This window comes from Salmo salar, chromosome 01, assembly GCF_965601325.2.
Source record: "Salmo salar chromosome 01, fSalSal1, whole genome shotgun sequence".
NCBI lineage: Eukaryota > Metazoa > Chordata > Actinopteri > Salmoniformes > Salmonidae > Salmo > Salmo salar.
Window position 1 is genome coordinate 49900455 of NC_138291.1, and position 12470 is coordinate 49912924.

The 12470-nt window shown below is 42.7% G+C and overlaps 1 protein-coding gene across 1 annotated transcript in view; it reads left to right on the top strand.

Moving 5' to 3' along the window:
* Positions 1-12470, top strand: part of LOC106604178 (vinculin) — a 47645-nt gene that overhangs the window by 24734 nt on the left and 10441 nt on the right. The window contains exons 9-12 of the mRNA XM_014198597.3: positions 429-582; positions 696-871; positions 8466-8656; positions 9445-9644. Coding sequence (XP_014054072.1) covers positions 429-582; positions 696-871; positions 8466-8656; positions 9445-9644 — 721 coding nt within the window. The remainder of the gene's footprint in view (positions 1-428; positions 583-695; positions 872-8465; positions 8657-9444; positions 9645-12470) is intronic.

Below are 12470 nucleotides of genomic sequence, written 5' to 3' on the forward strand. Positions count from 1 at the left end.
GCTGTATTTTTCGTGGCGTCATTACGTCATCTACCTACGTTATATAGGTATGCACATCAACTTTGACATCGGTTTTCCACATCGGCGTTAAACTAGACATCGGGCCGAGGCCGATGTTGGCATTTTTAGCTAATATCTGCCGATTCCGATATACTTACCGATATATCGTGCTTCCCTAATGTTATGTCTATATGTATCATCATTTCAACTTTCTAATGGCTGGTATTTATTCGGGATCATGTTGAGTTGATTCGAACACATTATAAGGGTGTCTTACATGGTCATGACAATCTTACAATACATTAAACCTGCTAAGTGTTAAAGTGTGTGTGTGTGTGTGTGTGTGTGTGTGTGTGTGTGTGTGTGTGTGTGTGTGTGTGTGTGTGTGTGTGTGTGTGTGTGTGTGTGTGTATAATCTCCTCCTGTAGAGGACATGGTCCGTCTCCACCATGTGTTCAGCGGGCCGGTCAGTGTTCTCAGGGTCTGGACCTGCTGCTTGGGAAAGTGGACAGCGCCACCCGCAGGCTCGAGGCTTTAACTAAAGCTAAACTGGCATTCGCTAGGAGACTGGATGCTGCCCAGGTCAGCACACACATAACAATATTTGACGTTTTGTTTCTGGGTGGGTCGAAATATCAGATTAAATATTAAAAGGACAAAACCTAAAATGTCAAGTATGTGTGTGTGCCTCATAGGCATGGCTGGCAGATCCTAATGGGGGTCCAGAAGGTGCAGAAAACATCAGAGCCTTGCTGGCCAATGCCCAAAAAATCGCTGACCTGTGCGAAGACCTCCTCGAGAGAGACGACATCCAGAGATCCATCAATGAGATTGCGGGGCTCACCGCACGACTAGTGGAGCTACGCAAGCGGTACATTTTTTGGTTTCTTTGTTGTTGTCTGTTTTTTGAAGCGTGTAACTGTTGTTGTCTATTTTGTATTGTGTGTATCTTTTGTCTGTTTGCAGTCCATACTATGGGTAACTACTGTTGTCTGTTTGCAGGCCACACTGTGTATAAATGTTGTCATCTGTGTGATTGTCAGTTTGTCAGTTTTAGGCACATGCTGCAACCTCATGCCACCAGCATGTTCTGCCTACCCAGGGAGCCCTGTCTGGCTGGGTCTGTCTGCCCACTAGCAGGTTCAACACGTGGAGTGGACACATGCACACACAAAACATATTTTCTTTGGGATGGTTTGGAGACAGTCCAGATGAAAAAGTCAACAGTAGACAAGACAACAGAGTTTAAGAACAATTTGATTGATCTGAATTGCCTAGTTTTAAAGAGCCTGCTGACGGCTATTGACATCTCGGGGTGTTTTCACACAAATGTTTGTGAACTCAGTGGAGTTCGCTTTTTTTGTGCAGTGTGAACACTCCAAAGGAACTCAGACCCCTCAAAAGAGCCCCCGAAAGGAATCAAACTATCTCAGAGGTCTGTGGTGGTCTGAGTTCAGTTCGCTTGAATTCCGCAGTCCGGTTCCATTTTTTTAGGGCAATGTGAACACAAAGCTCCCCAGGTTCGCTTGTAATTATTCCCACACCACACACTAGACTACTGCAACACCATTTCCCCTGCCATAAACCCTTTCACATTCACAAAATAGTGAAGATGATGATATGCAGGTTCACTGAAAAAACATGTGCTGTTTTTGGATAGGCCTATTGATTAGCATAGAAATTCCAAAATATGTGTGGAGTTTTTAGTTCAATTTATTTGTTTTCAATATGTGATCTTTAGGCTAAGAGAGCTTCATAAGCTGTTAATTTGTGGGGTTTGAATAGTGTGAGAAGACACCAACATATTTGATGAGAATCACAACATAGAAAAATCTATTCTAGCTCTTAAAGGGGCAGTAGCCTACATGGGGTGTGCAATTTTCAATTACAGCATTATTTAATCTACAGTTATTCTTCAGCTATGTTTTCTGTTACCAATAATATGTACATTTTAATAGGGCTGGTCGGTATACCGTATTTTACGATATACCGGTATTGATGCACTGACCAGTTTGGGTTTTTACTTTACCTTCTATAACCCTATTTGAATGTTTGATTTGTTAAATGGTATACGCCGTGTGTAACGTCCATTTTTATAGTTTACTTCGCTACTTGAGTCCTCTCTCTCTCTCTCTCTCTCTCCGCTCTCTCTTTCTCCATGCTGCTTTCCACACAGACCTAGCCCCGCCTTATGTCACACAAGGAGCGCATTTGTTGTTCCTCGACCACGAAACAGTTGCATTCAGTCTGCATGGTCAATGCAGCACATGTGACAATGTTGATAACAATGATGCTGTTTTCACTTTGCTTCTTAATATACTGCTCAAAAAAATAAAGGGAACACTTAAACAACACAATGTAACTCCAAGTCAATCACACTTTTGTGAAATCAAACTGTCCACTTAGGAAGCAACACCGATTGACAATACATTTCACATGCTGTTGTGCAAATGGAATAGACAACAGGTGGAAATTATAGGTAATTAGCAAGACACCCCCAATAAAGGAGTGGTTCGGCAGGTGGTGACCACAGACCACTTCTCAGTTCTTATGCTTCCTGGCTGATGTTTTGGTCACTTTTGAATGCTGACGGTGCTTTCACTCTAGTGGTAGCATGAGACGGAGTCTACAACCCACACAAGTGGCTCAGGTAGTGCAGCTCATCCAGGATGGCATATCAATGCGAGCTGTGGCAAGAAGGTTTGCTGTGTCTGTCAGCGTAGTGTCCAGAGCATGGAGGCGCTACCAGGAGACAGGCAGAGTACATCAGGAGACGTGGAGGAGGCCGTAGGAGGGCAACAACCCAGCAGCAGGACCGCTACCTCCGCCTTTGTGCAAGGAGGAGCAGGAGGAGCACTGCCAGAGCCCTGAAAAATGACCTCCAGCAGGCCACAAATGTGCATGTGTCTGCTCAAATGGTCAGAAATAGACTCCATGAGGGTGGTATGATGGCCTGACGTCCACAGGTGGGGGTTGTGCTTACAGCCCAACACCGTGCAGGACGTTTGGCATTTGCCAGAGAACACCAACATTGGCAAATTCGCAGATGAACTAGGTTCACACTGAGCACATGTGACAGACGTGACAGAGTCTGGAGACGCCGTGGAGAACGTTCTGCTGCCTGCAACATCCTCCAGCATGACCGGTTTGGCGGTGGGTCAGTCATGGTGTGGGGTGGCATTTCTTTGGGGGGCCGCACAGCCCTCCATGTGCTCGCCAGAGGTAGCCTGACTGCCATTAGGTACCGAGATGAGATCCTCAGACCCCTTGTGAGACCATATGCTGGTGCGGTTGGCCCTGGGTTCCTCCTAATGCAAGACAATGCTAGACCTCATGTGGCTGGAGTGTGTCAGCAGTTCCTGCAAGAGGAAGGCATTGATGCTATGGACTGGCCCGCCCGTTCCCCAGACCTGAATCCAATTGAGCACATCTGGGACATCATGTCTCGCTCCATCCACCAACGCCACGTTGCACCACAGACTGTCCAGGAGTTGGCGGATGCTTTAGTCCAGGTCTGGTAGGAGATCCCTCAGGAGACCATTCGCCACCTCATCAGGAGCATGCCCAGGTGTTGTAGGGAGGTCATACAGGCACGTGGAGGCCACACACACTACTGAGCCTCATTTTGACTTGTTTTAAGACATTACATCAAAGTTGGATCAGCCTGTAGTGTGGTTTTCCACTTTAATTTTGATTGTGACTCCAAATCCAGAACTCCATGGGTTGATAAATTGGATTTCCATTGATTATTTTTGTGTGATTTTGTTGTCAGCACATTCAACTACGTAAAGAAAAAAGTATTTAATAAGATTATTTCTTTCATTCAGATCTAGGATGTGTTGTTTAAGTCTTCCCTTTATTTTTGGAGCAGTGTATAAATCCACTAGCATTCTATAATTACGCTATAAATTTGTGTTTCTTACATCTGCAAACAGCTAGTTTGTCTTTTCTTAGCAAGTTGGGCCTAAACTTTATTAGCCACTAATGCTAATCGCAAGTTAACTGGCTAGCTACCTAATAAATGTCAGTGGTAGAAAAAGTACCCAATTGTCATACTTGAGTAAAAGTAAAGATACTTTAATAGAAAAGGACTCAAGTAAAAGTGAAAGTCACCCAGTAAAATCGTAATTGAGTAAAAGTCTAAAAGTATTTGGCTTTAAATATACTTAAGTATCAAAAGTGAAATAGTATGAATTAGAAGTAGCTAAAAGAAAACATTCAATGTAGCCAAAGATTATAGGGTCCCCTAGGAAATACTTTGTATTTGTATGTTGTGTGTTTATTATGGATCCCCATTAGCTGCTGCCAAAGCAGCAGCTACTCTTCCCGGGGTCCAGCAAAATGAAGGCAGTTTAAACATTTCACAACACACTGTGTGCCCTCAGGCCCCTACTCCACCGCTACCACATATCTACAGTACTAAATCCATGTGTATGTATAGTGCGTATGTTATCGTGTGTGTGTGTGCCAATGTTTGTGTTGCTTCACAGTCCCCGCTGTTCCATAAGGTGTTTTTTAAATCAAATTTTACTGCTTGCGTCAGTTACTTGATGTGGAATAGAGTTCCATGTAGTCATGGCTCTATGTAGTACTGTGTGCCTCCCATAGTCTGTTCTGGACTTGGGGACTGTGAAGAGTCCTCTTGTGGCATGTCTTGTGGGGTATGCATGGGTGTCCGAGCTGTGTGCCAGTAGTTTAGACAGACAGCTCGGTGCATTCAACATGTCAATACCTCTCATAAATAAAAGTAGTGATGAAGTCAATCTCTCCTCAATCTCTCCTCCACTTTCAGCCAGGAAAGATTGACATGCATATTCTTCCCTATAAGCATGCTGAATTTCTGTTATCAGTTTGTTTACTGTGAAATAGCATTTTTTTCCAGAAGTTTACTAAGGGTTGGTAACAGACTGATTGGTCGGCTATTTGAGCTAGTAAAGGGGGCTTTACTATTCTTGGGCAGTGTAATGACTTTAGCTTCCCTCCAGGCCTGAGGGCATACACTCTCTAGTAGGCAAATAGGAGTGGCAATATCATCTGCTATTATCCTCAGTAATTTTCCATCCAGATTGACAGACCCCGGTGGCTTGTCATTGTTGATAGACAACAATTATTTTTTCACCTCTTCCATGCTGACTTTACGGAATTCAAAAGTACAATTCTTGTCTTTCATAATTTGGTCCGATATACTTGGATGTGTAGTGTCAGCGTTTGTTGCTGGCATGTCATCCCTAAGTTTGCTTATCTTGCCAATGAACAAGTAATTAAAGTAGTTTGCAATATCAATGGGCTTTGTGATGAATGAGCCATCTGTCACGATCGTTATCTAAATAATCAGACCAAAGCGCAGCATGAGTAGAGTTCCACATATTTATTGATGGTGAAACTTCAACAAAACAACAAAGTTATAACGAACGTGCAAATAAGTAGCGCACATAGGCACTAACACTAAACAAACAATATCCCACATCGCAGGTGGGACAAGGGGCACACTAAGTATGATCCCCAATTAGAGGCAACGACCATCAGCTGCCTCCAATTGGAAACCATACACACACCAACACAGAAATAAAAAAACTAGAAACCCCCCTAGTCACGCCCTGACCTGAAACACCATAGAGAACCCCGAGGGCTCTCTATGGTCAGGGAGTGACACCATCTGATTCAATGAATGAAGGAGCCGAGTTGTCTTTTTTTCCCAAAATGTCATTTAAGGTGCCCCATAGCTTTCTACTATCATTCTTAATATAATTTATCTTTGTTTCATAGTGTATTTTTTTTGTTTGTTTGTTTAGTCACATGATTTCTTAATTTGCGGTACGCTTGCCAATCAGTTGGGCTGCCAGACTTAATTGCCATACCTTTTGCCTCATCCCTCTCAACCATACAATTTTTCAATTCCTCATCAATCCAAGGGGATTGAACAGTTTTTACAGTCATTTTCTTATTGGGTGCATGCTTATTAGTAACTGGAATAAGTCGTTTCATAAATGCATCAAGTGCAGCATCTGGTTGCTCCTCATTACACACCACAGACCAGCAAATATTCTTTACATCATCAACATATGAATCACAACAAAACTTATTGTATGACCTCTTACACTATATTAGGCCCAGCCTTTGGAACTTTGGTTTTCCTACATATAGCTATTATATTGTGATCAAATAAAAGTTTATTTGTCATGTGCCAAATCACATGCTCACTACATCCTATGGATTTGGATACTGCTTTAAAGCAAATATCTGCAGTGTTAGTAAAGATATGATCAATACATGTTGATGATTTAATTCATGTGCTGTTTGTAACTACCCTGGTAGGTTGACTGACAACCTGATCCCAGGGGCGAAAATCTGATATCAACTTTGGGGGGGACAATTACATGAAATTTTCTCAAGAGCAATTCCTGAGGGGGACACCAAAAGTAGTGCTGTAATACATAGCTGATCCAGTTTCAGGCACTGGTTACAGTTACGTTTTTTCCTGAGTGGGCAGCTTGATGATAGCTAGTCAATATTTAAATCACCCAGAAAATATACTTCTCTGTTGATATCACATACATTATCAAGCATTTCACACATATTATCCAAATACTGACTTTTAGCACTTGGTGGTCTATAGCAGCTCCCACAATAATGGGCTTTAGGTGAGGCAGATGAACATGTAGCCATATTACTTAAACAGAATTTAACCTCTCTAGGGTCGGCGGGACGAAATCGTCCCACCTACTCAACAGCCAGTTGAATCCCGTGGCGCGTTATTCAAATACCTTAGAAATGCTATTACTTCAATTTCTCAAACATATGACTATTTTACAGCATTTTAAAGACAAGACTCTCGTTAATCTAACCACACTGTCCTATTTCAAAAAGGCTTTACAACGAAAGCAAAACATTAGATTATGTCAGCAGAGTACCCAGCCAGAAATAGTCAGACACCCATTTTTCAAGCTAGCATATAATGTCACATAAACCCAAACCACAGCTAAATGCAGCACTAACCTTTGATGATCTTCATCAGATGACAACCCTAGGACATTATGTTATACAATACATGCATGTTTTGTTCAATCAAGTTCATATTTATATCAAAAAACAGCTTTTTACATTAGCATGTGACATCCAGAACTAGCACACCCCCTCGGTGAAAGCACATTTTGCAATATTCTAAGTAGATAGCCCGGCATCACAGGGCTAGCTATTTAGACACCCACCAAGTTTAGCCCTGACCAAAGTCAGATTTACTATAAGAAAAATGTTATTACCTTTGCTGTTCTTCGTCAGAATGCACTCCCAGGACTTCTACTTCAATAACAAATGTTGTTTTGGTTCAAAATAATCCATAGTTATGTTCAAATATCCTCTGTTTTGTTTGTGCGTTCAAGACACTATCCGAATGGTAAAGAAGGGTGACGCGCATGACGCATTTCGTGACAAAAAAATTCTAAATATAAGCATGTCAACCGCTGTTTAAAATCAATTTTTATGCCATTTTTCTCGTAAAAATGCGATAATATTCCGACCGGGAAAGCATGTTTAGGTTCAAAGAGAGAGAAAATAAAAACATGGGGTCGACTCGTGCACGCGCCTCAGTCCCATTGTCCTCTGATAGAGCACTTACCAAAAGCGCTAACGTTTTTCAGCCAGTGGCTGGAATTACATCATTCAGCTTTTTCCCGCCTTCTGAGAGCCTATGGGAGCCGTAGGAAGTGTCACGTTACAGCAAAGATCCTCAGTTTTCATTAAAGAGAGCCAAGAAGAACAAGAACTTGTCAGACAGGTCACTTCCTGTAAGGAATCTTCTCAGGTTTTTGTCTGCCATATGAGTTCTGTTATACTCACAGACACCATTCAAACAGTTTTAGAAACTTTAGGGTGTTTTCTATCCAAAGCCAATAATTATATGCATATTCTAGTTTCTGGGCAGTAGTAATAACCAGATTAAATCGGGTACGTTTTTTATCCAGCCGTGCAAATACTGCCCCCTACCCCCAACAGGTTAACATTAGATCGTCTCTAAGCTTTACAGGAATGTGGTTCTGAGTATAGACCGCGACACCACCTCTGTTGGCATTTCTGTCTTTTTAAAAAGAGCAGATAAACAAACAAACAAAATACTGCAGAGTTCCTAAGAGCTAGTTGCGATGCTGCCATCTCCGTCGGCGCCATCTTCATCCCTCCGCTTGAAGTCCTGACAAAATTCTTCCCAGGGGGCCGATGAGCCTGGTACCGCTATAAGTTTTTTCCTTCTATGTAGTTTTTCCTTGCCACTGTGCTTCTGCTTCTGCTAGCTCTTTGTGGTCTTGGACAGATTACTGTAAAGCACTTTGTGACAAAGGCTTAATAAATAAATATGATTGCTTGATATCTTTCTTGCCCTCATCCTTTCTCTTCTCCCCCCTCACTCTTTCACTTTGTTTCGGTTTCTCTCCTCTATCTCTCCATCTCTTCTATTTCTCCCTGTATCTCAGGGGTAAAGGGGACAGTCCAGAGGCGCGTGCGCTATATAAACTCATTGGAGCAGCTCTCCTGACCCTGCAGGCTAAGACCAACAGAGCGGTGGCCAACATGAGACCTGCCAAACCAGCCATCACTCTGCAAGGCAAGATGGAGCAGGCCCTACGCTGGGTCAACAACCCTGGACAGGATGACAGGGGTGTGGGTGAGTGAGGGAGAATGGGATGTGGGGAGAGGAGAGTGGAGAAGGCAGGGGAGAGGAAAGGAGAGGGAGAGGAAAGGAGATGATAATACAGTACAGTGTCCATCTTTATTTTGCACACCCCTATGTGCATGTGTGTTTATGTTGTACTCTGTTTCTGCCATGCTGCCGTCTGAGTGCAGTGTGTGAGTGGCCACAGCACAACTCAGGTAACTGCTTTTACAGAGAACTGAACCATAAAGCTGTTGTGCTGTACAATGAGCTCCAAAAGTATTGGGACAGTGACACATTTTTTGTTGTTTTGGCTCTGTACTCCAGCACTTTGGATTTGAAATGATACAATGACTATGAGGTTAAAGTGCAGACTGTCAGCTTTAATTTGAAGGTAATTTCATCCATATTGCGTGAACTATTTAGAAACTACTGCACTTTTTGCAAATAGTCCCCCCATTTTAGGGGGGGACTATAAACGGTTCAACTGATATGGATGAAACCCTAAAATGAAAGCTGGCAGTCTGCATTTTAACCTCAAAGTCACTGCATCATTTAAAATCCAAAGTGCTGGAGTACAGAGCCAAAACAACTAAATATTTGTCACTGTCCCAATACTTTTGAAGCTCACTGTATATCGTTTTACTATACTAAAGTAGTACTATCATGTCATCAGAGACATGGCCATGAACTCTGAGTCGCATTAGTGCACACTGTAGCAAAAACGTTTTGCAATGGGTAATGTTTTGCAACAGTCTATCAAATCCAGTGTGTTACACATGCATTACTCTACCCTCAAGGTCAGGCAGCAATCCGGGGCTTGGTATCGGAGGGCCGCCGGTTGGCTGGAGGGCTGGGAGGGCCGTACCGGCAGGACATGATTGTCCGCTGTGATCGCAACGAGGTGCTGATGACATCACTGGCAGACATAGCGGGGAGGGGAGAGGCCGAAGCCCCGCAGGCTAAAGCTACTGCTTCACAACTACAGGAAAGCCTGAAGGTAACACACACGCAGTGATGGGCAAAGATACAGGTAACTTCCAAATTAAAGGAAACACTTGAGTAAATGAGGGATACAAAGTATATTGAAAGCAGGTGCTTCCACACAGGTGTGGTTCCTGAGTTAATTAAGCAATTAACATCCCATCATGCTTAGGGTCATGTATAAAAATGCTCAGTTGCCCATTATTTTGGCTACCATGGCTAGAATAAGAGATTTCAGTGACTTTGAAAGAGGAGTCTCAAAGGAGCATAGGGTGTTTAAAGTGTGGGTGTGTGTCTCAGTCACCAGATCCCAACCCAATTGAACACTTCTGGGAGATTCTGGAGCGACACTTGAGACAGCCTTTTCCACCACAATCAACGAAACACCAAATTATGGCATTTCTTGTGAAAGAATGGTGTTACATTCCTCCAATAGAGGTCCAGACACTTGCAGAATCTATTCCAAGGCACATTTAAGCTGTTGCAGCCCAAAGCCCTATTAATGTGCTAACCACACCACCCGCATCATGTGCGCGAGCGTTGCAAAATAAATTTGCACATACATGTAATTCAATCATTGCACCCACACTGCTCGCGCGCATCAACTAAAATATAACTTGGTTCTATTTGTGACGCTTGACACGCTGCAAGTCCCGCCTCTCCAATCTCCTGCATATATCCACGTGGGTGATTGAACGATGAATTGAGGTTCACACTCCAGTCCAGTTGTTGGTGGTAATGCACCTTAAAGTTGGATGCCAACCGCCATATAAAGTCCAAAGAAGAAGAAGCCTGATGGAGAGATTACGAACTCGGTTCACCCTTTTATCTGTGGATCAATTGTCGAAGTAGAATACCTTGTGCATTTCAGGTAAAATAAAAACCAACATTTTCTATCCCAGGACAAATTAGCTAACAACAGCAAGCTAGCTAGCTAAATTGCCATAAATGTTTAATGCTTTTCGACCTGTCCCCAAATAATTATAGTTGATTAAGAGTTTGTTTTGATATTTCAACCTGCGTGTCCTGATCGCGTCTGGTGTGGGCGGACAAAATCAACATGCGTGTGAGCGGTGTGGTCAGCACGTAAGACACTTAATGTTGGTGTTTCCTATATTTTGGCAGTTACCTGTACATCAACATGTATCTTGTTACAAAATACCCTGATGTATCAAAATAAACAACACTGGTGCCAAAATATGTATTTAATTAAAATGTGTATTTTGTATTTTCAAAATACAGAATATACATTTGCGGGTAGCCTCAAATGAATTATAAAACATTTACATTACTTATGACCCTAGGCTAACACGCTGAACAGTATAAATAGCCCAGACAATTGGCACAGTTCATAGAGTTGTTAGTCTTCAGAGCTTTGTGGTCCCCTATTACTACAAATTTGCATCATTGGTGTCAGAAATTAGATACTGTGCCTCAACATGAGCTCGCAGTCAGAGGTGCAAGTGGAGGTGGAGGTGAAAATGGGTTTGGAAGAAAGTCAAGGCATGGAACTAACTCCCCGAATGAGAGGGAGTGTACTGATGGCATAGTATGGCATAGGCAATAACACAGTGTTTTGCTTTCAAAGTCAAATTCACTTTCCCCTTTTGGACCAACGTCACTGCATTATTCTCGCTCTGGAAGTGCATCCTTGTGCTTCAACTTTCTTTCAAGCTCCTCCACTCATCCACTGACCCCTCTCATGGCCTCACACAATAACGCCATAAGACTTTTGATACCAATTCAGCAAATTTGGGGTGATAGGGGGCCACAAAATTGTGAACTGCTTTTGATATTATTTTTTGAGCATTTTGAAAATATTAAAATAGGCTACCATTCTCTGAAGTCTCTTGTTACAAATGACATGGTGATATTTTTTCAGGCCATTCAAATACAAATGACAGAATAGTAATTGAAATATGTTCTTTAAATCAAAAATTACTTTTCTTTTTCTGTCATCATTCTTTATTTCTACAGCCGTGGCCAAAAGTTTAGGAGAATGACACACATATACATTTTCACAAAGTCTGCTACCTCAGTTTGTATGATGGCAATTTGCATATACTCCAGAATGTTATGAAGAGTGATCAGATGAATTGCAATTAATTGCAAAGTCCCTCTTTGCCATGCAAATGAACTGAATCCCCAAAAACATTTCCACTGCATTTCAGCCCTGCCACAAAAGGACCAGCTGACATCATGTCAGTGATTCTCTCGTTAACACAGGTGTGAGTGTTGACGAGGACAAGGCTGGAGATCACTCTGTCATGCTGATTGAGTTCGAATAACAGACTGGAAGCTTCAAAAGGATGGTGGTGCTTGGAATCATTGTTCTTCCTCTGTCAGCCATGGTTACCTGCAAGGAAACACGTGCCATCATCATTGCTTTGCACAAAAAGGGCTTCACAGGCAAGGATATTGCTGCCAGTAAGATTGCACCTAAATCAACCATTTATCGGATCATCAAGAACTTCAAGGAGAGCGGTTCAATTATTGTGAAGAAGGCTTCAGGGCGCCCAAGAAAGTACAGCAAGTGCCAGGACCATCTCCTAAAGTTGATTCAGCTGCGGGATCGGGGCACCACCAGTACAGAGCTTGCTCAGGAATGGAAGCAGGCAGGTGTGAGTGCATCTGCATGCAGAGTGAGGCGAAGACTTTTGGAGGATGGCCTGGTGTCAAGAAGGGCAGCAAAGAAGCCACTTCTCTCCAGGAAAAACATCAGGGACAGACTGATATTCTGCAAAAGGTACAGGGATTGGACTGCTGAGGACTGGGGTAAAGTCATTTTCTCTGATGAATCCCATTTCCGATTGTTTGGGGCATCTGGAAAAAAGCTTGTCCG